We start from the raw sequence: 27383 nt of genomic DNA on the forward strand, positions 1-27383 counted from the left end.
TCAGATCGAATTCCTCTCTAAATGTTCTCCGGTCCCACACATCCCAATCTGATCAGACTCCCTGTGAAGTGTCGCTCTCACCTGCAGGAAGTGGAGATGGTCCTTGGTCTCTGAAAGCTCCTTCAGCTCCGCTTCTCTCCTCTTCAGCTCCTCAATCTCCTTCTTCAGTTGCTCCATTAATCCTTCAGCCTTCTCCATTTCTTTCTTTTCTTGTTCTCTGATCCTCTCAGTCAGTTTCCTGTGGGCTTCCTCAATGCACCGTATCAGAGCAGTGAAGCTCTTCTCATTTTCTTCCACCTCTCTTACCACAGACATCTGAATAAACAGGATAAAGATTTAGAATTGAGTCACCTGATAAGAATAACCAATCAGAAGGCACATTTCTTGCTATTTTAATGTTGTTAAGGACAGTTTGAATTGGCTGGAGTGACTGGTTTTACTTTATCTGCAGAAGGAAGGTCGGTTGCAGACTGACTCCAAGACAATATGTTCCCACCATTATGCCGAGTAACAGCATCTGCTGATGCTGCTACTAAGGAAACTGCAGGACTTTATAAGATACGCAGTCATAAAAGGCTTCCTTGTGAAGGAGCTTGAGAGCCATTGGCAGGAGCTGCTGGGGACACCTCTACTGTCGAGTGAGGACTCCATTTGACCCAACAGTTTGTATAAAAGTCTGCCTTTAAAAATGGCATCTCCTGCTCAGCCTGAGGTTAGGTGTGGAGTAGGACAACACACACTGAGAATAAAGAAGAACAAGAACTCTTTGCATATTTACCTTCTTCCTTCACTTTTTCATTGTAAAGCTCAGAGTTGTGTCTTTATTTCCATTTCTGATGTATTTCTACTTCATTTATGAACTTGGCATTATTACTAATGAATTTGCTATTGTAACTATGACTCATAGTTGTATGATGACACCTGGCTGTGTGTTACTAAGTGTGAAGTAAATGTGAGGTAAAAGGTGCCTGCTGTCCAGGATCATCAACCCCAAAGCTGGAGGTGTTCTGCTGTTTTCAGAACTTTGCACATGTCATTGTCACATGTGTCCAGTTCTAGGTGAACAATTACAAGTGGATGGAAGTAGTATAATGTCAGGCGGCTTCTGTCAAAATTTAATCCAAATTTGATTGATGAGATTAAACCCCGCCCCTTTTTAATTTAAGACCGGAAGTCCCGCCCCTCACCCACCGGATGTTTTGTTGACCTTTGATGACCTTTCAGGAAGTCCCCTCCCCACACCCCCGGGTGTTTTGTTGACCTTTGATGACCTTTATCAGGGTCCCTGTTGATTGATGACAGGAAGTCCCCTCCCCCAACCACCTGTTGTTTGTTGACCTTTAGCCCTGCCATCTGTTTTCCCAGGAAACTGTCAAGGGCAATTTGATAGATGCCCCCACCCTCCTTGAACCCCCCACCACCCCGCCCCCCTTGAACCCAGCACCACCCCAACCACTTCCCAGTGCCCCTCTTCCTAAGACATGTTCAGGCATGTTGCAGCCGGACTGAAGGGAATGCCTAAGCCTCACCGATAGACAGCACATGATGTCTGGCCCCCTTCTTCCAAGGACATACACACACACAGTCTCCGTTCGGACCGATCTAACTTGTCGCCGTTCCTGCCAATATTGCTTTAGGTAAGAATCCTTGTATCTATGTAACAATTATTTTAAAAATATCTATCTAATCGTTGCTATATCATTTGTAAACCCCCTTATATTTTATCTAAGCCAAAACAGCCTTTCCTTCCCATCTCAGTAAAAATCCTTTCACAGACAGGCTCTGAGTTTAAAAGCATTCAGCAGCGCACAGAAAGACAAGCAGTCTAGCTTTTAGCAGCCCCGCTGGCGTGTGCTTGTAGTTCAAAGCACACTGAAATACAAGCTGCCCGGCACCCTCTGTGCAGCCTGGCTTTTAGCAGCCCCTGCGCGCGCCCACGAAATGGCCAGGGCCAAAGCACACAGAAAGGATCTTTCTCTCTGTTCACACTGAGCCCAGAGCGCAGCTAGAGCCGTCAGTGCATGCCATATGGGCGGAGCTGTGTGTAAGTTCACCTCCTCCCCTGACAGCTCCACGCTGATTCAGTCCAGGCGTGCGCAGGCTTTTCAACAGCTGAGCGTAAGCCCCCCTTCTTCCATTCCCAAGACGCATGGGTCTTAAAAAGTTAAAGGCTTTCATGATAACGTGTAAAACCCGAGATAACTAGTTCGCTATAAGCCCTTTAAAAATCACACAGTTAAATAAGATGCAGCAGTTCCCTTTTAAATCACGCTGGAGACGTCTAAATGCTAAATGAATTAATATATTTATAATTTGTATTTAAATCGATCTAAAGCCATCCCTTGTTCTACCCCTGTTAATCCTCCCCTCATGAAGAAACGCGTTTAGTTTTTTCTAAAAGTTTGAATGCCTTAATCAGATCGGATATCTTGGGCTAGAGAAAGGAACTTTAAAATACTCTTTGTCAAAACGGCTCTTTCCAAAGCCCTCACACCTCACCCTCACCCTCACCTCCAAACCTAACCCCACCTCACATCACCTCACCCCACCCCACCTCCGGCCGTCTGGAGTTGATTGGGGTCGCTGGTGATTTGGTATCGATTCATCCCTTCCGCCCTTAGGACGGGGTCAGGCCGTTGATGACCCTTAACCTCGTGGCCGAAAGGTGAAAAAGGTCTTACGGAAATGCGTGCAGATGATTAAACAAATCTACTGGGTTACAATGGAATCTATTAAACAAATTCTGGATTTTTCATCACCCATCCAAAGGTGTTTTTTTAAACACCGGACAAACAGACATTACACGGATGTCCGGCCAAAATGATGGCAAAACACCTGTTATTACAAATCACAGGGAATATTCCAAAACATCCAACTCTTTCGGATGTATAAATAAGCGACGGTCGCAGCCCACACCCATACCTCTACGCTTCATTCAGAACAGCAAAGATGAATCGCTCCCAATACGGTTTGTCAGTACGAATTTATTAGAATAATGTATTGTAATTTTAATGACTACATCTAAATGAAATCTAATTATTCTTGATACAGACCAAACTGCAACAATCGTCACAACCGAACACCCAGGTAAGGCTATTTATGATTTTATACGCTGTGAACGCTGGCCCCGGCACAGACAGACGGACATCATATTTTCTCCACACACTATTTATTTATATACACTATTTACAGTATACTGTGCTCACGTGCACCCCCAGTGCCTACTCGCACCGATTTCCCCAAAGTCCAGGTCCACAGTCTCTTGTGCCTTCCTGGCCGCCTCCAGTCCTTCCTCTCGCTCAGTCCACTTCCTCCCGACTTCCACCCATGACTGGAGGGAGGCGGCCCCTTAAATAAGGCTCCCGGATGAGCCCCAGGTGTTCCCAGTATCCGCTCCTTGGCCACGCCCCAGCGTGGCGGAAGTGTCGGCTGTCCTCCTGGCAGCTCTCCGGGCGCCACATAAAGTCTTCCCCCCGGCACTAACTGGTGTGGCGGAAGTGCCGGGCTCCCGGGATAATTAGGCACTGGGGCTCCGCCTGGCGGTGGCCACGGGTCCCTACAGGGCTGGGCTTCCATGCCCTGTACCCGAGGCCCCCTGCCTAACCAGGACGGACGCCCCACTCTGTCTGGAGGAGGCACTCGCCCTCCTCTGGCCCTCCAAGCGTCCCGGCCGGGCTCCAGCCCCAGCCGAGGACCGTACGGGATAGACCGGCATCGGGGCGCCGCCTGGCGGTAACCACAGGCCCCTACAGGGTAGGGCTTCCATGCCCTCGACCCGTGGCTCCCAACAGAACCAGGACGGACGCCCCCTCGCGGTCTGGAGGAGGCACAAGCCCTCCTCACGTCCTCCAAGGCGTCCCGGCCGGGCTCCAGCCCTGGCGGGGACCCAACGCATTAAATGAAAATGTTTTAAAAACTGTGGTCTGAATTCTTATATTTTTTCCTTAGAGCTGTTCATACCCGTCGATTCGCAAAATGGTAAAAACCTTTTTTAATATATCTTGTTTAATACGCATGGCTTGCATATCAGTATTAAGGCTGCTGCGTGCGTATATCGGGGGTGTCGGTAGCTCGCGTGCATGTATAAGCACTTATGTGTTTGTCAATATAAAACTGTTTATAACATGTTTCTTCTGGGTTGATCCGCTCATGAAATGGGCTGATGAGTCTATAAACATGTCTTAACTAACCGCATGAACGCGTGCGTGAGTGAATATTTGAGTATAATTACTGGGTTGTAATGGAAAATGTCCAGGAATACAATAAAGTTATTTCAAAACGTGCAGTTGATTCCTTTATTTTCTTTTCTTTAGATTTATATATACTGTACAAGTAAATTGCCAATCGATTTTGATGAACCAGGTGAGAATTTTTATTAAAATACTGAAATGTTTACATCGTTTCTATGTGCATACGTGTGCGCGCACTTTCGGGTGTGTGTAGTCGTGCATGTGTGCAGGCGTGCATGTAATTACTAGCGTTCGGAAGCCCCCGAGCTTTGCTAAAATGAAATGTAAGACATACTAGGGTGCTTTAGACGTATCAAAAGTATTGTTGAATCATCAGGTAAATGAATATTATAACGTGTTTCTGTATTTATGAGATTATATTTTATTACCTTGAGACCCGATTATTTTGAAAATGATTTTATCCAACTTAGTTTAGGGATGGCTCATGCAGTTTGTTAAAGTGCTTCGGGTAGTTACAAGAAGCCTATCAGGTTGAATAGGGATGATGCATATTAAAACGTTCTGTGATAATTAACCGTTTGAGGTGTGTCTGTGTGTGTGTGGGTGTCTGGATTGGCCGGTCATTTGGTTCAGCTGCTGCAAGAGCATTTTAAATAGGGGTGTATTTTGTTTTGTAGACGAAAATTCTGTACAAAACCAAACAGTTTCTCAAAGGGATTACACTGATTTGTACAGTCACGGTAAGTGGCCTTTTCAATTTATGGATGAAACTTTGGGGATCACACTTATCTGCAGATTTTGTGAAAAGAGTCCTTTAACTGAGAAGGTTATAATTTTATTTTCAGATTCAACTTTCCTGGGTGTTTTAACGCAATTGCTGCAAGGTTCAGACAATCTAGAACTGTACAAAAACTGTGAGGATCCACAAACAACAACAACTTCTCAGAGCATCAGGGGGTATTCTCCAGCAGCCTCTCAGAGCAGCCGAGGGCAATCTCAGAACAGCCTAGGGCATTCTCCGGCACCATCTCAGAGCAACAGGGGGTATTCTCCAGCACCATCTCAGAACAGCCAAGGGCATTCTCCGGCACCCAGCCAGAGCAGCCGTGGGTATTCTCCAGCACAATCGTCGGTGTCTTCTAATTCTAGACAGCGTTCATCCCTCAGGTGGGGAACTTTACCGACATCGCCTCACTCTGAGCGAGGATCTCTGCGAAGAAATCGTTATTCACCCCGATATTCCCATCGGCCTGACCACGACCGGTGACATCACGAAAGACTGGTGCTGTTGGGTGACGTTCTTCGCTGGGCATTTGAGCAATTTATAGAATTAGAGTCTCCTGGGTACAATTCCGTACCCGACATAAGTTTACATTTGCTGCATCTGTATACTTTTTCCAAGGTTCTACCCAGAAATTAAAGGATAGGTTTTATATTACTTTTTTCAATAAGAATAACATTGAATGCAAATTTTCATTTTCTGTGCTTTTAACTGTAACCTTTGCTTAAATTTAGGTCATGCCTGAAAACGGGTCTAGCGCTAGCAGCAAAGAACGCGACAGCAGCGACAGCAGCAACGACAGTGGAACAGACAGCTTCCTTGAATATCCTGTAGGGCGCAAAGGTAGGAAAAGGCCGTCCAGTGAAAACCTGAGACTATTAAAAGAGATGTCTGGCGTACTATTGTGGTTATTTTGAGAACTGCCTGTATGAAATTTAGAGATGAAGTGATCGGGATCGGTAATATTGATCCTTTTCAGTGTATGACCCTAGCTTCTCTCTGTCTGTCCATGTACAGACAAAACTGCATGCCTGATAATGCAATTGGAATCATTCCTACTGATCACTACAAAAGCACTCACAAAGCTTATTCTAATGCTTCTATTCAGTTGCTAATGTTTCTTTCCGAGAAGGAAAAAATAAACATTCGACATGCGCAGAATCACGGTGAAGTCAAGATGGGATCCTTTTATCTAGATGGTTATGCCGAAGTTCAGGGTGTCCCGACGGCCTTTGAGTTTGCTGGCTGCTTTTATCACGGATGTCCAGAGTGCTACGATGCGCAAGCCAAGCACCCTCTTACGGGGACGTCTTATGCAGAATTGTTTAAAACGTTTAACGATAAACTCATTAAATTGCTGGAAAACTTTAATCAGACGGTGAAAGTGCTTTGGGAACACGATTGGGAGCGCATGAAAAAAGAGGACGCGGAGCTTCAGGATTTCTTAAGACGCTTTGAGTTTCCTGAACCTATCAATCCCCGTGATTCCCTTTATGGAGGGCGCACCAACGCGATCAAATTATACCATAAGGTCCAAGGTGACGAGCAAATGCAATATTACGATTTTACAAGTCTGTACCCCTACGTCAACAAAACAAAAACCTACCCGATCGGCCATCCGACCTTTGTTTTTGAGGAGTTTGGCGATCTTAAGCAATACTTCGGGCTCATTAAAATCACCATGCTCGCCCCACGCAATTTGTATTTTCCGGTCCTCCCTTTAAGAATTTGCAATAAATTGATGTTCGTTCTGTGCCGTACGTGTGCAGAAACCCAGACAACCACCGGCCTTTGCCGTCACAATGATCGGGAAAGGTCTTTAACAGGAACCTGGTGCAGCGTCGAAATACTCAGGGCCTTAGATAAAGGGTACAAAGTTTTAAAAATTCATGAGATATGGCACTACGAGCAGAGTACCGCAGATTTATTTTCCGAGTACATCAAAATTCATCTGAAAGGCAAACAGGAGGCCTCTGGGTGGCCCTCATGGGTCGTGGACGAAGCGTCCCGGCAGCGCTATGTTGACGACTATTTCTTAAGAAGGCGTATTATTGGAGCGTGAAAACATAGCCTCCAATCCCGCCAAGAGACAAATTTCCAAGTTATTTCTGAATTCTCTTTGGGGAAAATTCGGTCAGAAGCCTAACCAACTGACCACGACGTTTGTTAAACACACCCAAGAATTCTTTGATTACCTGTTCTCAGACATGTATCGGGTCTCCTATTTTGGCTTTGTCAGCGAAAAAATCACTCAGGTGCAGTGGAGGTATGCGGATGACCGATATGTTGTACCCGGCCCTGTCAATGTGGTGATCGCCGCTTTCACCACGGCCTATGCCCGGCTAGAATTGTATGAATTGCTGGATCGTTTAGGGCCGAGGATTCTGTATCATGATACAGATTCCATTATCTTCACAGCATCTCCCGGACAGTACACACCGCCGCTCGGTGACTATTTAGGCGAACTCACCAGCGAACTAGATCCTGATGACTACATAGAAGAATTTGTTTCTGAAGGTCCAAAAACGTATGCGTACAAAATGTTCAAAGGCAAGGTCTGCATGAAAGTAAAGGGTATTACTCTCAATCACCAAACGGTAAAGAGGTAAACCTATATTCGTTAATGGATCTAGTGCATTGTTTTGTAGAAAACGATCTCGCAAAAGAAATAACCGTTCATGGTATGCAGATTCATAGGAACAAAAAGACCCTGATGTTGCAAAATCGCCCACTCAGAAAGAGATTCAGAGTGGTGTACAACAAAAGGGTTCTCTTGCCCGATTTCACATCTCTACCATATGGATACTAAAGAGGGCTTTGATGTAAGACTTCAACACCCGTTCTCAAAAATAGTCTCGGGACCCTCCTGTTTGGGCAAATCGCATTATGTGAAAAAGCTTTTGGAACACACAGAACATGTGCTTTCTCGTCGCCCTGACAATAGAGTCTGGTTTTATAGCTGTTGGCAGCCTCTGTACGACGAACTATTAGCCAGATTTCCCAAAATGTAATTTTTGGAGGGATTACCCGCTTCCTTAAATGGCGATGAACTACTACCGCCTGATCGAGTTAACTTGGTGATCGTCGATGATTTGATGGAACAGGCAAGCCATAGCCAAGAGATAGAGAGGGCCTTCACAAAATATACTCATCACAGGAATTTGTCCATCATTTACTTGGTCCAAAATTTATTTTTTCAAGGCAAGAAAAGTAGAACGATAAATCTGAATGCCAATTACATCACCCTTTTTAAAAACCCGAGAGATAAGCTGCAAATCACTAATTTAGCGCGTCAAATGTACCCTGGTAGGGTGAAATTTTTCTTGGAGGCCTTTGAGGACGCTACGCGACAACCTTACAGTTATCTGCTGGTGGATCTGAAAGCCCAGACGCCTGAAGAATTTCGTTTACGTACCGGTATGTTTCCCCCCGACTGGCCTGTGGCGTACGTCATGAAAAGATAAAGACGTGCGATTTTCCGAGTATTTGAAAAACAGACGGCATGTCGTGCAGAATAAAAATAAATCTCCCTCTGCTCAAGACCCTACATAGGGTCTCCTGTCGCCGAAGAAAAGCGATGCTGAGCGAGGCTCCTGACGATTTCATTTATGCTCTGGCCGAAATAGCTCTCAATACTTTAAAAGGTCATGTCCCCCTGACTTCTAGGCAGTTCAAGTTGCTGAAGAAGCATTGTTGTGCCGTTAAAAAACTCAGCGATAAAAAACTGCCCGTTAAAAAGAAAAAAGTCCTTTTAAATCAGAAAGGAGGTTTTCTCGGAGCCCTGCTAAGCGTGGCCATTCCTTTCATTACTAGTTTAATAGCTTCAAGAGTATAAGTATGGAATACACGTGTAAGATGTACCTGGTCCCTCAACAACAAATGGCTCAGTGGCATCAGAAACCCCCGACTTCCAACGACATTTTAAGCGCTACGGAAAGTGAACTGGATAAACAAATGAAACACATACTTGAGCGCGATGATTTGAGTGTCGATGCAAAAGTAAATCTTTATACGACAAAGATACATTACCTTTGTGAAAAAAGCGGATAAAGAAACCGGTTCTCTGACATTATTGATGCCTGTCGAGAGCCAGGAGGTGCCGCCAGAGGCGCTCAAAGATGCGTCTAGTACCCCAGAAGAATGGGTGTACGACGATATTTTAAAAAGTGCTCCGGATAAATCAAAGAAATATACTGAAATAATTTTACAGAAAATGACGCATCACCCTAATACAACCTATTGGAATGGCTTGGGAGAGTTTGTGTTTCGTGGAGAACCGTTACCCGGAACGAATATGGTCGATCTAATGCAGAACTTAACCGCCCGTCATAACATACCATCCTATCAAAGACCTAGGGGTTGGAAAGAATTTATTAAGGCCCTGGCTGGATTGAACATTCCGACCTCGGCCGTACCAAACATGGACACTAGAGAACTTCTAGAGAGTTTCAAACCAACCTCCCCAGACGGGGCTTCTGCTGTCTCTGCTGTCTCTGCTGCCTCTGCTGCCTCTGCTGCCGTGGCGTCTGCTACTGATACACCTGTTGGCAGGAAAACCAGATCTCGCAAAAAGAATGAATGGATTCCTTATTGAAATGTAATTATATTTTTGTTTAATAAAATATTATTTTTTATTACACAGTTTGCCTGTTCTTTATTAAGATAATTACAGGGTCCAGAACTTTGCATGCAGGGTTGATCCTGAAAGCTTCTTAAAGTGTTCTTAAACAAGGTGTTGACAAAATTTTGAACCATATCATCGTTCTTGGTGACTTCATTAAAATACAGGTTCATGACCTCTTGATAAGAGCGTCCTTTTCCTCTATGATGCAGGAAAAAAATACAGTGTTGTCCAGAGCGGTGGAAAACCAGTTTTGAAGCTGCCGGGTATGGTGAATAATTTCTTTACAGTTTCTGTTTAAAAAGCTGTATATTTCCTCAGGAAAATAGATAAAGTCTGGTGGAGCTCTGTAGGAATCAAAAAATTATCCAATTCCGTCTTCTCTGAGATGTATCGCCAGCCAGTGTTCTCCGGGTTGATTTTGACGGTGAGTATTGACGATGATCATGGTCGGGAGCTCCGTAAGTATCATTTTAGGCAGTTCGTCGCAAGCTAACACTCCGTGAAACAGATTTGCTGTGTACGGATTACTGGACATGAGTTCGTTGATCTGCAGGGTGTTCATGCTTTTTTGGTAATCATAAAGTATATTTCTTCTCTGGTTTATTTCAATAATGTTGTCAAAGACCGCGTACACTATTAGATTCACAGTATGGGGTAGGAGCTGCCGAAAGCGGATTTCAAATCTCATGTTCCCAGTTTTCATCAATGAGAAATGGTCCCCGCATTCTTGATCTGGCGTCAAATCAAAGGCAAATTCAGAATTCAGAATGGCTGATGGCTAGAGGCTGGTCTTTCAAGTGTTTTCCGGTCGCCAACACAAGGTTGTAATATTCTCGAGCTGTGGTGTCATTAGCAAAATTGGGCTGAAATGGTTTGGCGGGAATCTGTTCTCTGTCCAAATACAAGGCCAGGAATTCCACATTGTTATGCTTGAAATTGAAGGGGTTTCTGGCGTAATCCCCGGAAAAGGCGTCATTATCCACCATGCCAAGGACCACGTACTTGGGTAATTGTCCCAAGAACAAATTCTCCTGATTGCTCACCCGAATCCCGGCCGGTAAACTGAGAACTTTCATATTCACTCTTTCCAAGGGGTACTTGGCGTTGGCGTTTAACTTTCTTGACAAAAAGAGAGGCGGCTAAAATGTTTACTTTGTAATGCTCGGCATCTCCGGACATCAGACAGAATTAATTTTTGCTACGCACCATTTTTATTCTGACGTCCACTCCGTTTAGAATTAATTTTTCTTGAAAAAATAGGTCGGAATGAATAGATCCGAGGAGCTCTACTGTCTTACCCTGGACCGTATAACCGTTTCTTTTTTTGAACCCCTCATTCGGGCCGTCCAAGGTTGTGTTTTCATGTTCGTCAGCCGAGTCTTTGTAAAAAAGACCTGTACCAAATTGGTACTTGAGAGTTTCACTGCTGTAATTTAACAATCCCTCAAAAAGGGCCCTATATGGGTAAAGGCTGGAACTCTGTGATATTAAGCGATCTCCCAGGGTTACATCCACTTGTGAAAATAAAGCGGCTATCGGATAATTAACAAAGGCTACCTTGGCCTCGGGGGGTGGATTAGTTCCGTCGGCATTGACGATTTTGCATCGGACGTGTAGAAGCGTGTTATTCAGGCCCAAGTAGTCTTCCCCATTCCCGGTAATCAGAAACTCCAGCGGGGCGACTTCAGATAGAGCTGAGAGAGGGGGGATCTCGACGTAGATGCTTTTTTCTACACTAGTCTGAGTATAGGGTACCGTAAACAAGTCCAGTTCGGATTTCACACACTCTTGAGACATTCGATGAACGAAAAACATTTTGAGTTAAAAATGTTTTCGATTTCTTTTTCTGGCGTGAACTTATCGTTGTGGCGGAGAGAAGAAAATGAAGTAAAAGCTGATCGGTCGTCTTTTTGATGATCGGGCTGGTCGTGACCGGAGGTCTCTTACGTTTAGTTTTCCTCATCACCATTAGACCCGCCCCAGCTTGATTTTCTTCGTTTCCTCGAGTCATCGCTCCTGACATGGCTCCAGCCACCACGTCTTTGACAATATTCTTAGCGGCTGATTTAATGTGTGGTTTGACAATTTTGAATCCTCTTTTCAAGAGAGGCAAAGCTCTTCTAAATAGCCCTCGAAATATCCCTCTGATCCCAGAGCTGTACATCACTGGGGACCCAGAGAACCCGGGGAGTCCATTACCGGCTTGGGCTTCATAATAATGCGTAAGGGTTGGGGTCCAGGTAAGATCTCATCTCAGTATTAGTCGTGTATACACCTCTTGGAGGGTCTGAAATGTAACTTGACTATGACCTTGCCAAACTGAAATGGAACCGCTTTGTTCTGATCCGTCTTTATTTCAATGGTCAAAGTATCAAACTGATTCTTGCTGACCGGAATGTAGTGCGGCTTGTCGTAGGTGATTGTGGTAATCTTATTCATCTCATCCTCAATATGTACGCATCTCAAGAGAGGGACGTAGCTGTCTCCGACTCTTTGGTGAGAAACAATGTCACTGTAGACGTACAAGGAATAAAACCCGCTCTGATATCCAGGGGTAAGGAGCTTCATTCACCAGACCAATAGTTTTGTCGGATGAGCTCCTAGAATCCTACCTAATTGTCCCTTGACATGCAGAGTTTCATCCTTCACAGTGTTTGAGAAATAGAATCTACGCTTTAGAGCGCTATAGCGGAATTTCGCATGGTCTGCTGAACGGGCCTCCGAGAATTTTGAATCTTTCATTACCACTTCATTCATCTTGTCTGTCACTTTCTCGACACTAGAGTAATAGCCAGCGGGAATACTATAAAATTTAGCTATTAGTGGATGCACCAACATAAATTCATTATCCGGTTTGTCTAGGGTATTCCAGGTGTGCGGATACTGAATTTCGGCCAATCCAACTTCCCAGGGGCCCTGTAGTTCGATTGGGGCGGATAATTTGACGGTAAATTCGGCGATGGTATTATTAGGGAAAACATCTTGGGAAGAATTGCTGGGTAGTACAACGTAAAAGCTTTTTCTCTCCATTGTGATCAGACCGTGAATGAAATACTATTTTTGATTCTCAGTATTTAACGTCTTGCGCGTAGCTTTCAGGGATCCAACTGTTAAACTTTTCCGGCCACCCGAGGCATTTCACCAAAATATGCTTTTTTCTACGGATATTTTTTTTCGCCAAAATCTTTTCAATCCTAAAGACGTCCGTACCTCGAATCTTTTGTAACTTCGGCGTCATAAAAGGAACCTATAATGTCTTCGCCGTCATAATCCTTGAGCTTGTAGACGGGCGGATCCCTGGGGACTAGTTCAGAAACGGTAAATACCTCGTCTGAAAAGGTTTGTTCGTAACCCTTGGTAAAAGGATTCCGGGATTTCGTTTTTTCCAAGACCTGCTCGATCGCCGGTGATAAAACAGACACTGACACCAGTTAAAAAATTAGAAAACCTTTATTTAGGAGTCTGAATTTTTCAGACGGTTGTGGTTTCAGGCTCAGAAAGACCCATCAGCTCTATCATATCATCAAATTCCAGGTCATATTTAGTCCACAGATTCATATGACCCTCATGATTAATATTTAAACACAAAACTCATTTGCCACACGGCGGGTTACACAGTAGGAGTATTCATCCATTTCATAAAATGACTGCATTACAGTATCATGAATAGAGCTGGTACTTTCAAATTCATCTACAGTCTTTTCAATCACTACACATATTTTGGGAATCGGCAGTAGAATATTAAAATACCCGAGAACTTTAACAGCTAGTCGTTTCAGCCAATATTTACGGAAAATATTCAGAATCTTCTGAAAGCGACCTTGACGGTAGCCGATTTCAGGTTCAAAGAGGCATGTATGCCTTACCTGGGCAGGGTGATTTATACCACAGCCTTGACATTCTTTTTTCTGGTCGCAGTAGACAATAATGTCCAGCAGAGACGTCATCAAACCTTTAACAAGCTGCAGGGCCTTTTTCCAGGTTTCTGGCAGTACCCCATCGGGGCAATCCATATTTGTCTCAGAAAGTCCTATCAACATCGGTTCCTGCGGAACTTGTTTGTGCACCCAAGGCTGTCCTGGAGCTAGGTAAGAGGTTTCCGTCTGATCGCCATTAACGGAGATGCCTGTGTCCATCTGATCACCATTGGCTGTGACGGGTGACGCACGACTAGACCAAGGAAACTGGAATCCGCTGTCTGTCTCAAGGTCTCTTGACCAGAGAGTGTAATCAGGCCGTATAGTAAAATAACGCGGGTCAGATTCTTGGTGGTCCTGAATGCAATCCATCCGGCCAGAGTCATAGAAATGGTAAGATTCAGGTCTTGAAGCTGCAGTCTTTGGAGTCTTAGGCGGAAACCCCGAGGCTGTTACGCCGGCATCCGTCATTTCAGAGTCCGGAGCTGACTATATGCGAGAGCTTTTAAAAGCTTCAAAGAATTCTGAAACGGTCTGATCCTTTGTCTGGATCCGTTGACAGACTGAGTATTTATGGTAAGAGGGATGGGGCGTGGCGTAAATAAAGGGGGGGGTTTACAATTCGTCGTCGCTCGATTCGAATGATGTTTCAACCAGTTAGTCCTTTACCGGTCCGTCGCTTCAGCTTGCAGAATTCAGTCCTTGAATACTACAGGCGGAGGACAGTTTTCCTTAATGTGCGCGCCTGATTCTACCCTTGTTTCGCACAACTTGACCCGTTCCTCGTCGGCCGCTCCAGCTTGAAGAAACTCGGGAACCAAACATCTTTTAACCCTTTTCAAACGACCCTTAGAATAGAGCCTGTGGAACTGACGCTTCACTGAGGCATCGGTCATAGATTCCATTTTTTTCTTCACAGAGTGTTTAGAACTGAGGAAAATGCACCACTTTTTATACAACAGTTTCAGAAGTGTCCCAGGAAGTGGAGGGGCCAGACATCATGTGCTGTCTATCGGTGAGGCTTAGGCATTCCCTTCAGTCCGGCTGCAACATGCCTGAACATGTCTTAGGAAGAGGGGGGCTGGGAAGTGGTTGGGGGTGGTGCTGGGTTCAAGGGGGGCGGGGTGGTGGGGGGTTCAAGGAGGGGGCATCCATCAAATTGCCCTTGACAGTTTCCTAGGGAAAACAGATGGCAGGGCTAAAGGTCAACAAACAACAGGTGGTTGGGGGAGGGGACTTCCTGTCATCAATCAACAGGGACCCTGATAAAGGTCATCAAAGGTCAACAAAACATCCGGTGGGTGGGGGCGGGACTTCCGGTCTTCGATTAAAAAGGGGCGGGGTTTAATCTCATCAATCAAATTTGGATTAAATTTTGACAGAAGCCGCCTGACATTATACTACTGATGGATCAGACAACCAGTACTGCAGAACAATTTAAAGACTTTGGTAAAAAGCTGAGGAGCAGTAGTGACAAAGTGGTCAGAACCTCAGCATATGCCACATGAGATAGATAGATAGATAGATAGAAAATGGCCCTCAAAGAATCTTTATATAATTAAACATTTATTCATCATAAAGTTGTATTCCAAATACACTGACACTCTTTTGAGCCATACAAGCCAATCCAAAACAAAGATTCCAAACAAAATCCAAAGACATTTATTGAAAATCAAAGCAGAGGCTAAAAAATCCAGAAAATCACAAAAGCATAAGGCACAGCTAAAAGAACACAGTAACTTAACAAACTCGCAGAGCACATTCACCATGAAACTGTGGGAGACCCTTGGGTTTACAGCGCGTGAGCCACACACAAACCACATGGAACATAACAAAGGCATCTTATAGATTAAATCTAATACAAAGAATAAAGCACATACTCAACCAAATCAAAATTACCATTAATAAATAAACAAAAAAGATATGAAACGGGACTTTGAACAACATCTAGTAGAAGGAATCCTGGCTGAAAAATGTCACGGACAGCTTGGATGTAAAGAGGGGATGTCATGCATCACTAATAGGCAGGAATTCCAGGCGGGAACAACAAAAGCAGACAAGCGTAGAAACATAAACCAAAGTGAACGTCAGTCTGTGAGGCTGACTCTCTTTCACTTGTACTTCTTCAGCTACCACCTCTATATCTGGATGAGAGTACACAGTGTTGAGTGACACATTGTGCCCCACCTACTTTCTTTGAACTATAGACACACCCCACTGTTCTGGACCGGCTGCGTTTAGTACTTTAGTACACTCAATGGTGTTGGTCTGTTTAATGTGAGTCTGCGTTAAATAAATTAGTTTGGATAAGTTTGGTCTGTCTGGGCACAGAAATGTGTGTGAAGAGTTCTGTCTCTACTGGATGAGAACATAAATCCTGGCAGAACTGGGCATCGGAGAGGGTGCTACCATAGACAGTCTGCCAACTCATTACAGTGTCACAGCTACACTAGTGATCACAATGGAAGCCAATTTGGTGTTTTTGCCAATTAACCAAACTGAAATGTGAGGATGTGGTGGAAGATCTGGAATAACTGTTAGAAACCCACTGAGATACTGGAAGAAGGGGTAAACTCCACAGTGAATGTGAATGGAGGAAAGTGGATCTGAGATTCAGCAGATGCTACCACTGGACAACCTTACTGCCCTTTGTGATAAAATATTAAAGTTGAAGTAAATCATTTGGAGGTGTATGTTGTGTAAACTCTGCACTCAGTCAAACAGTGGAGATCTTTAAGCTGTGGAGTCTAATAAAACTGAGAAATACCACAATGAACAAGAGAAGGCCATTACAACCTCCAGAATAAATCAAGAATATCCCATCTCTCCAAATGAGGTATTTTACAGGAAAAGACAGGCTCTCAAATCAGAATTTATCTCTTGATAACAAAAGAATCTGAACAACTCATCTTTAAATCACAACATCATTACGGTGAACATGGAGAGAAGGCTAATAAGATCTTAGCTCAGCAATCAAAAAGCAGGAAGTTTGCAATGCAATAACAAACATTACCAGCACAACTGTAGATAAAGTAATGAAGCCTAAAATATATAACTCACACATTTAGCAAGTACTATAAGACTTCATAGTCTACTCAGTTTAAAGAAGACAAGACACAGTCTGAGGAGTTCTTTGATGTAAAACAAAGACAACAGCTGGACATTATTAGTGAAGAGGAACTGGACAAACCTCTGAAACTCTCAGAGTTACTGGATGCTGTAGAGTCACTCCAAAGTGGGAAAACAACAGGCCCTGATTGCAACTAGTGGAATTTTATAAAGACGTTTTCAAGTAAGTTAGCTCCACTATTATTAGCAAAGTTTACAGAAGCTACAGACAACAAAATTCTACCCAAATAACCAACCCAATTTTCCACACCTCCCACCCATTGCTTTTCCAGAAGAATTCCTGATCAGTCCTGAGGAGTTAAACAGGTATCTCAGTAACATATTAAAACATTTCAAAGAATTTCCCCTTTAAGGGTCCTAGGATACGGTGGGAAAAGGACCTTTTAATGAATATCTCAGAAAAGGAGTGAAAGTCAGTCATGCATAGAATACACTCCAGCTCCATATGTCTGAAATATTCAACCATCTGACCTCGACTCTTTCATCGATCACATTTATCTCATTTAGAATTTTGGAAAGAATCGAACCTGCTTAGTGTGGGAATTGATATTCAGCCTAAATGTTCCACATGTTTTGGGAGGACAACAAAGTAACATCATTTAGGGCCAAAATGTTTGAATGTTTTATCAGACAGCCGTGGGGTCACAATCACTCCTAACTCACTAACAGTTGTGGTTGGTGGGCTAAAAGAGGGGCCTAAAGTGGAGGAGGACACATTGACTGTAACTGCCTTGACCACATTGTGAGCTCACGGACTTGTGCTGCTGAACTTGAAGACCCCCAGCCCACCTGTGATAAGTCACTGGGTCACTGATGTTTGACATAAAAAAAAAACAAATTCTCACTTAGAAGATCTGTTCAAAATCTTTTTAAAATATGGCAAGATCTAATTAATAAAACTTTAAAAGAAGCAACCATTGCAGAGGAAAAGGAAACTGTAAGTTTTTATTTATTTATTTTTTTATCTATCTATTTAAATTATTGGAATTTTGGCCCAGTTCTCGGCTCTTCTCTCTTTTTCTTGGCTGCAGCGTGAATCCTGTTTGGTAGTTTTAATTTTTTTTTTTGTTTGTTTAGATTTCTGTTTTAACTTTCTGATTTTCTTTATTATTTTTTATTTTGACTTTGAAAGTAATTTGTTATATAAGTTGAAATTGATTGCATGCAATGATATAAAATAAAAACAACTTAGTTCATTAATGGACATTGTGCCCACTGATCTAATTCAGAACATCAGCGTCAACCTTCAGTGTGAGTTTCTGTCAGTAGAGTTAAGTCCCCTTTAAGTAGCTGATGGAATATCAGAGGACTTTAGGGTTATGCTGTCTGAGTCTCCACTGTATAACACCTGGGATTCTGTCAACAGTGAAAGGCCATGAAGGACACCAAAACACATCCTCTCTAACTCTCCCTTCTCGTGTCCCTACTCATCATCACCATTGAAGCTCTGCTGTTCTTAAAGTTCTCATTTATTTCTCCTCTCTTTGATACGAAGTGTTGTCTTCCTATTCCACTCACCTTCATCTTGTCCATCATCCTCCTCGTCTCCTTCAGTGTCTTCTCTCTCTCCTCAAGTTTCCTCTTGATGTCACTCAGTGTCACCCCCAGCTGTTTCTGTTTGGACACACAAGAGGACATGCGTGGTCAGATCAGAATTCACGTTAACTTTGTGATTTCTTCTTCTCTTTCTGACTACTGATATTTTCACAGCACATTTGTTTGACATTTCATGACATAACTCAGATTTGATTTAACAAACAGGAATGACAATAAAGATTAAAAGAAAGGTTTAATTTAATTGACGTAAGATTGAGTTTGGGCTTGAAGAGTGCGTCAAATACAGAAGACAGTTTGAAGGCACACTGGTGTGTGAGTTAGCTCTTGACGTTTAGAAGACATCACATCGACAAACTGGGAAATGTGAAGTTCACACAACACCATATATAATAAAAACAAACTGGAGTGTAAAGTAAAGAAACTGGTGAAAGGCCAGGAGGACTTAAAACACGTCATGTCAGTAATTATAGGATCTACAAGACCATTTGATATTCTGAGTCAGACATCTGAGGACGTTGTCTGCCGTTCTCATTTTCTGCAGTCAAGTAAGATACTGAAATACACAAACGATTCTGTTCAATTCATGAAGAAAGCAACTAAAAGGAATTCTAAAACTCAGAAATGATATTTTTTATATATTACTTACCTCATATATTTTGTTTAGGTGACGGATTATTATTTTTAATAAAACTATGGAGATCTGCCCCCTACTCACTTTGCTCGCCCACCCCCAGGTTTGGTTCGTGCGGAACTTAAACATTTAAGATAAGATAAGATAAGAACTTTATTCATCCCGAGGGAAATTCTTATGTCATTGGCATGTTCAGTGCAACAAGAGAAATAAAGATAGTACAATAAAGATTTAAAAAGTGAAAAATAGTAATTGTGCAAATAACAGTTGTTCAAATGTACAAAATACGACAGCATATAACAAGAATATGACAATTAAAAGTGACTTAGTACTTGTGCCTCAGTAAAATGAGCTAGCCGCTTGTGATGACATAATGGGACTAACATACCACCACCAAGGCTGAAAAGATCACCTACAGAACCAAAAGGAGTTATAAAGCCTTATTGCCACAGGTAGAAAAGATCTCCTGTGGTGTTCAGTTCTGCATTTGGGGGCAATGAGTCTTTTGCTGTGTGTGCTCTGATGGTTCCTCAAGGAGGCGTGCATGGGGTGAGAGGGGTTGTCCGTGATACTGAGGAGCTTTTTCAGCATTCTCCTCTCGGACACCTCCATCAGATCCTCTAGTTTGACGCCTAGGACAGAACCAGCCTTTTTAATCAGCTCTTTCAGCCTGTTGTGATCAGCTGTCTTCTTCACCGCACTGCCCCAGCTCACAGCTGCAAAAAACACCACACTCTCTATCACAGAGTGATAAAACATTGTCAGCATTTTCCTGCATACATTAAATGACATAAGCGTCCTCATTCGGTAGAGCCAGCTATTCCCTTTCTTGATCACAGTGTCTGTGTTCTTGGACCAGTCAAGTTTACGGTCAATGTGTACTCCCAGGTACCTATAGTCCTCAACTACTTCAACCTCCGTTCCTCTGATAGTGACAATGATGGGAGAAGGAGCCCGCTTCCTAAAGTCCACCACCAGTTCCTTTGTCTTTGTGATGTTTAACTGTAAATGACTCTGCTCTCACCACCCAGCAAAGCTTTCCACCACACCCCTATATTCCTCCTCCTGACCCTCCAAAAAAACATTTAAAAGGCTGTACAGCACCTGTCCTTTTGTCTCACTGCCTTGTCTCTCTTCTCCATACATCCTCTGCTCCTGTGGTGGTCCCGCTCCCGAGGTGCGCCCCTATGAACAGGAAGATTTTCTGTTCTTCTAAATGAGAGACGGAACTGTCCCCTCCGACTACACACAGAGCTCGATTCACTCCTGAAAGAGACTTATGTTTGTTTGAAGTGTCTGAATAACGTTTGTCTCTAAATTCTCCTGTGTATCTGTGCCACTCTGTGACCCAAGTGTGATCGTGTACGTGGATTTCACTTTCACCAAACCACAAATCTTTTAATTCTCGCAGAGAGGCCTCTTCATTGGGAAGAAACACTACTTTTCCCTGATGGCAACACGAATTAGACGATCTACAAGTCTCTGACTTAAAGTTTCAATCCAAACAATATATTCAATCTCTTTTTACTGTTCTGTTATTTCACCGAGTAATAATTTCTGTTTGTCTGTGTGAATGCGATCTTTACTTTCATTTTTGTTGACTTACGAAATGGCCAAAGTCTCCATCTTGCGGATCTTAAATACGTCTCTCTGGACTTCTAAAAAGTCTCTTCAGAAATGTCATGTGTCGTCTCTTATAATAGAGAGATGTTTCTTATGTTTATGTGTTTTGGTTTCTCTTGAGCCTTCGATACCACCCAGCCATTCCTGTTAAGGGGTCAGCTCAGAGATGTGCAGGTGGGTGAGCCTGTGGTGTCCTGATGGTGAACTATCTGTCAGGCAGACTCAAGGACTGTGTGAGCAACACTGGAGCAGCACAAGGAACAGGCCTGTCTGCTTTACTCTTCACTCTGCGCTCCTCACACTGGAAAGAACAAAATTTCTCTTTTCTTGTTTGTCCAAAAATCACCCAAGGAGTGTCTCTGTGGGCTTTAACATGCCATGTTTGTGAGACCGCCCTACTCCTGATTCCCTAAGAAGACAATAAAAAACAAGAAAATCGAGGTTGAATACACACACAGTAGAGCTAATATTCCAAAGCCCCAGTCCACCTAAACTGCATGTCTTTCGATTGTAGGAAGAAACCCACATGAACACAATGAGAACATGCAAACTCCACCAGGGACAAGTCACAGTCGACAATAAAATGTATTTCTAATATAAGGACAACTGAAGATGTACGTATTCAAGTGTATACAGACAGACGACATCAACAGACAACACCAAACATGAGTCTCCGTTACCTTAGTTGGTTCTTTCTCCTGCATTTATAGGAAAGGCACATAACTTGTGATTTTATTTCTCATACTGTTTATTCAAAAAGTTTCCCAGGAAATATCATTCATTCAGAACCAGCTTTTAAATGTTCTCGTCTCAGTTCTCCTTCAGTTCTTAGTTACTTATTAAGTTTCTTGAGTCAGCACTGTGATGACAGTTTGGTTTTCCTCTCAGGTTGTCTACACTCCCTTACAGCTCCTCTGTGTGTGTGAGACGCTGCTCTGAACTGATTCAAGTCCACTTTAGTTTTCTTACTGAATTTATGAAGAGACCCTCACAATAGCTGAGCCTTCTCCTTCACAAAGTTATGGTGATGTCAACTCCCAGAATTCACCCCATGGCTTTATCTTAACTACCGAGTCACAGTCAGAAGTTCTCAGACTCCGAGCAGGTGAACTCCTGACTTGGTTTATGGTCACTCAGGTGGAGGCGACGCTTTGTCCAGATTGTCGTGTCCATGGAGGGCTTCCTCTTTCGCACATTTAAGAACATTCAGTTTGCTTTGTCTTTCTTCTAACAGATTCTTTTCTCTCTCTTGTCCTTTTCTTGTTGTGACTGTGAGTTGTTCTGCAGTTTAAAGTCTTTGAGTTTTCACACTTACTGGTTATCTTTTAGTGGCAAAAAAATATACAACTGCTAGTTGATGTCCTCCTTCAGTAATTCTACAGATTTTATAGGTGGTCTCTCTTACTTGTGCACCTTGCTTTCCTTTATCAAGTCAGGACTGAATGAGACCCCCATGTTCAACTCCATTACAGGGGTCTTAACCTCTTACCGTCTGGTACTATGTTACCCTTTGGAGCAGAAGAGATCATTTAGCCTTTGTGTTGGCCACAATAAGGGTCTTACTACAGGGCAGAAGATAATCCAGGGGCAGAGATCAGAGGTCTAGTGCTTACAAAGGGTTATAAAGGACGGAGTGGACTTGCTGCTGTAGGTGTCTTGGATGAACAGAAATCCAACCTTATACTGCTAATTCCTGCTAAGTGTTGTCCATCAAGTTGAGGTTCGGCTCCTTCTTCAGTCACAAAGTGATAAAGAGTGACACACTGAGACATCGCTGGGTGTCATTTGCTGTGTTTGATCAGACTGATCAGATGACACCCAAAACTGTCGAGGAGAGTCCTGGTGAAGTGAACTGACATCTGAGCTGAAGGTACGAGTCAATAAAAGAGGGGCAGGCGGTGGCATCTTAAGAAAAAGACTTCTGACCAAGCAGTGCCAGTCTGTCCTACAATTACATGTCTGCTTTCAGGGACATCTGAAGAACTGATTTATGTAAATCAATCCAAATCAAGTGATAGCCAAACAACAGAAAACATAAAGAGATCAAAAATTAGATGCCGACATTAGTGACCTGATTCATATTAAACTGAAAAATATCAGGCCACTTCATAGACTTCATTGTTGTTTGAGATGTTGGTTTCTAAACGTTTGTTCACCTGTGAGCCGAGCTCTTTTAATATTCCAGCGAGGACTCAGCCACATTTGTGTCACTCACTGAGACCTGGCAGAGGCGATGTGACACTAGTCCTTTATCTGAAGAAACACCAAATGGTGGACTGAAGTTAAGTGTCTTTATCTGAACTTACTGTACATTGAGGTTGTGTGGTAGTGATGGGGGATTTGAAATTTGGCTTAGATGGTCAGACTTACACTTCTAGTAAGTTCTTTACACTCCCGCTGGACTTGTTATGGTTTTACCAAATAAGAAAGTTCAGAGTCTTTGTCATAATCATACATTTCGTGGGATTATCACTCAGGGGTTTGACATTCAAAATGTCCTTACTGCTCCACTAAATAACATGATGTCTAATCACTAATGAAGAGCCTGATGAGTTATATCATTAAAAACAGAAAATCTACACTGGAATAGTATATTGACATTTCTGAGCTGAACTTATTGTAAGAATCGTAGACTTAACTCTGGAGTACAATACAGATTGACATGTGACAATAATGTGTCTCCTAAACAGCCCTGAGATCAGCCAAATCAGAAACAAACTTTGATTCTTTAAAAATGGACAAACACCACAAAGGCAGAGGAGCAGCTAAGCACACTCAGCATGTAAGTGTCAGCAGTACAGAGTGTGTCTATTGACGTGTCAGACCTTCGATTGAATTACGTTTAGGATGACATTGTGTGCTCACTTACTACGCTTACATCAACCAACTGTAACATCATCTTGTTAAGAACACCTCAGGAGGGTCCGAATGTCAGACATTTCTAAGCGTAGCCCACATGACACTCGCACCCCTGCCAGAGGACATTTCTAGACAGCAGGCTATAGTTGGTCTCCCACTGCCTTAGAAACTCAAAAGAGAAACTGATCAGAGCAGAAAGAAACTCAGCTGGCTGTGAGGAGAGAACTCAGGTGTTTGTGGGCCATCTTGGGGATCTCATCCTGAGCTGTTTCATGACTTGCACCCAGTCTGACCAGGATGGACTCCAGCAGGCAATGCTCTGAACTTGAAACATCAGGTTTATAAGGTCCAGTAAAACCTCGATTATCAGTCAGGGGTCAGGACCGAAGCTGTGACGGATAGGAGAAAAGACGGATAACAGAGCAGCTACTTTAAAAATGACATACAGTAGATTAGTTTAGCAAACCGTCGTAAAAAATGATATTAACAAAATGAATTAATTTATATAATATTGTAATGACCAGCGTAATAAGCAAATACAACTCAGAAGTCCTGGGGCCTCATATATAAATGGTGAACACGCACAAAAATTTTGCGTAAAAACGTTTCCACGTTCAAATCGCGATGTTTAAAACCTAAACTTGGCGTAAAGCCACGCACTTTTCCACGGTACCTCATGCCTTGTCGTACGCAAGTTCTCCGCTCGGTTTTGCAGACTGGCGGCACCCAGCTTCAAAGCAGTGCTACTGTTCCTGTGTGTTTACTCCTTATTTTCCTGACGCAGCTTTATAAATACACTGAAACTAACCGCATTTTGTTTATTAGTTTAATGCATCTGATTGTAATTAACCTGTAACAACCTAATGGTCCATGGAATAGCGATAGTATTCCAAATACCGTAACTGCTTTAGCGTTGTTACTCTCACTGCACCTTCTTCTTTTTCTTGTTTCAGTTGCTCCCGTTAGGAGTTTCCACAGCTGATCATCTTTTTCTATATTACTCTCACTGCACCACTCGGAGTATTTATATCACTGTATCTGAGTGTGAATCACAGCAGCAGCTGATTTGAAAGATTAATTATCAGGACACAGCATCAAGCACACGCTGCCTCAGCCACAGCAAAACACTTCAGAACCTTTCCTGTACTGACCTCGCGGTTCACAAACAGTTTCATCCCAAGAACTCTAAACGCACTCAAACAGACCATCAAGTGCTCCTTGTAGAACTGTCTGTACTTATAAGTACAATCACCTCACTGTAAACTTGAGATACAGTTATAATATTACACAGCCTGCACCGCTTTATAAAGCGCATATTTACATATGATGACGATATCATTTTTAAGATAAAATGCAGCAAAATATGTTGATTATATTATACAGATAAAACTAACTTCATTTAAATAATCTGTATTGTTAATAATTAAACATGAGGACACAGTACCGCAGCGCTAGCTAGTTCACAGATTGATCCTGATTGATTGCTGTATGCTGGAAGGAGAGATGGATAGAATAATTAAACACGAACTACGAAGATATTTCAATGTTCCTTAAAAGTTTTGAAGAATTGTCGTTCTAAGCTTACAGATGGTTTAATGTCCATTACAGAGCTGATTGTTTGGCGATTGGGTATTTGGAGGAAGAAAAGTAAGGACAGGAATTGGGTGTTAGTACGTTTGAAAGAGACAGTACCGGCATCGTGTTCCCATGTTTAATAACTGCTTTAAATCCTATCATCATGAAAAAGATCAGTATTATAATTATTCAGAGAGCTGTAATATCACGAATGTAATGGATTCTGTGTCCTGTCGGAGGAAGAGAAAGCCCGTTTAAGAAGCACGTAGTGATTCACACACATACAGCACGTAGAAGATCAAATACAAAACAAAGCATTTAACGTGCTACTTTAGTTACGATGGGATTTGAGAAACTAGTAAATTAAACAATTATAAGGTGAAGTTTATGATGTTCTTCTTTAATGACAAAATAAACTACGTGATTAAAGGGGAAATTTCGAGATTAAAGTTGACATTTCCTGCTTTTTTTCCCCACTGTGTGCCTTTTTTTTTCTTTGTACCCTAATAAGCTTTCATATGACACTCAGACGGTGGGCTACGACTCGACTCTTCATGGCGACTTGGATATATGAAAACAACAAACAACTTTGGGGACTTCAGCTTTCGAGTTTCTCCAACACTCTGTCACTTGATCAACTTCCTTTTTTTGATTATTCCACTGTTTAAACCAACAAATAGTAAGTTTTTCCTTTGCCTCCACTTGGTATTCGCTGAAATTCTTATATTTTCCCCCGTGCTTTTCCCATTTTTTTTCACAAAAGGCGGAGCTTAAGGGCTATTTATATTGATTTGCATATTCAAAGAGGCGTAATTCTGGAGGAGTTGGGGCGGGACAGCAGGCGCGTGCACGTCCGTATCTTTTCACGCTGACTGGGAGTTATGTAGCAGAAGAACGTTGAAGTTGGAGTACGCACAAATTCCTACATCTAGATTTTTCTGTGCGTAAGTACATTTCGGCTTTTGTGCCTACGTCATGTTATAGTGCGAATTCTACGCACAGCGTTACGCATGAGGCCCCTGAAGTTTTCTACGTTTTACATGAAGTCTTCGTTCCCTCACAAGCGGTGTCCTGTCTTACACTCCGTTATTTGGCTTACAGAGCTCACCTCCTAAACAATCAAAGAAAGCTTTCCCTACCAATCAGTTGATCTCCTGCCACTCTCGTTGTGTATTTCTGACACCACAAACACTCCTGCTTATTGTCTCCTGACTCCCTGCTCCTCACCTTCCCTTCTCTCCTAACTTCTCCTGTCCGCCCCTCACAGAACAGAAGCCCCTCAGCCAGTCTCATCACTTACAGCTTTCTGCCCTTTCTGCCTCCATAGAGAGCATCACCAGCTGCCTGCACGCCACAACATATTAACACAAACTGATATAACAGAATATATAAAGAAAATTACAATGCAGAAGACCATTAACATTAATGCAGAATAACGTTACCATCACTGGTTTCCATTTTCAACACCTTTTTCAATTATTTCAGCATCCCGCTTTATATCGTTCACTGTTGGCCTTCCTAGTCCGCCATTGAAGCAATACTTGAAGAGCTGTTGCTGTTTCGTAAACGTTTAATAAGTTCAAACAGCACACACATATGTTGATAGGCCATAACAATGTATAGTACTTTAGTTTAATTATAACAAAAGAGAAAAGCTACAAACCGCTATTAAAGCTGAAGGTACGTAACGGACACTGGGATTTCTGTTGTTCCAATGTGCAGAACTCGCAGTAGTAATCAGGAGACGCTGGCGTGCAGAAGGTTGGGTTTTTGTTATTTAGTCCTGACAGTTAATCAAGTGACAGATAATCGAGTTTTACTGTAGATGAATAGATTTCTCTGTCACATTAAATGTACAAATTCCTTAACTCAAAGTTATTCAAACCGTTTCCATTAAACATTAAACATCACTCACCTGCTTTTCTTCTCTTTCTGTTTCCAGCTCGACCATTTTATGTCCATTATGTCCAGTCACCACACACATCAAGCAGATACAGGAATCATCAGTTTTACAGAATATCTCCAGACTTTTCTGATGTTTCTCACAGAGTTTCTCCTTCAGATTTCTATCAGGATCAGTCAGTTTGTGATGTTTTCGAGCATCTCCTTCATAGTGAAGCTGCAAGTGAGTCTGACAGTAGGAGGCCATGCAGGTGAGACAGGACTTCACTGCTCTGAACTTCTTACCAGTACAGAAGTCACACTCCACGTCTACAGGGCTAGCACAATTCTGAGGAGGAGGAGGAGAACTGAGTGTCGTCTTCTTTAATTTCTTGATGACTTCATTCAGCAGATTATTTCTTCGCAGAGCAGGCCTTGTGGTGAAGTTTTCTCTGCATTGAGGACAGCTGCACTCTTGGCTCTTTTCCCAGCAGTCTGTGAGGCACTTCAGGCAGAAATTATGACCACAGGGGATTGAGACGGGGTCAGTCAGGGTGTCCAGACACACCGAGCAGGTGAACTCATCTTGTGATACAAACAGCTGGGCTTCAGCCAT

General features: G+C 42.8%; 1 protein-coding gene across 1 annotated transcript; it reads right to left on the minus strand.

The window, feature by feature from the left end:
- On the minus strand, positions 1 to 27383 carry LOC120528948 (E3 ubiquitin/ISG15 ligase TRIM25-like). The gene is made up of 3 exons (XM_039753021.1): positions 26802 to 27383; positions 18160 to 18255; positions 1 to 315 (listed from the first exon to the last, which is right to left on the minus strand). Exons 1-3 carry the CDS (start codon positions 27381 to 27383, stop codon positions 1 to 3), a joined length of 993 nt encoding a protein of 330 aa, XP_039608955.1.

Source organism: Polypterus senegalus, chromosome 4 (genome assembly GCF_016835505.1).
Source record: "Polypterus senegalus isolate Bchr_013 chromosome 4, ASM1683550v1, whole genome shotgun sequence".
Lineage (NCBI taxonomy): Eukaryota > Metazoa > Chordata > Cladistia > Polypteriformes > Polypteridae > Polypterus > Polypterus senegalus.

Bases quoted from the DNA above. Each gene is read 5' to 3' on its own strand.
- LOC120528948 (XM_039753021.1), bottom strand. From the start codon at position 27,383: ATGGCTGAAGCCCAGCTGTTTGTATCACAAGATGAGTTCACCTGCTCG. The intron at 18,256-26,801 runs GTGAGTGATGTT...GTGTCCAAACAG, and splicing joins CAGAAAGAGAAGAAAAGCAG to AAACAGCTGGGGGTGACACT. The intron at 316-18,159 runs GTGAGTGGAATA...CTGTTTATTCAG, and splicing joins GGATGATGGACAAGATGAAG to ATGTCTGTGGTAAGAGAGGT.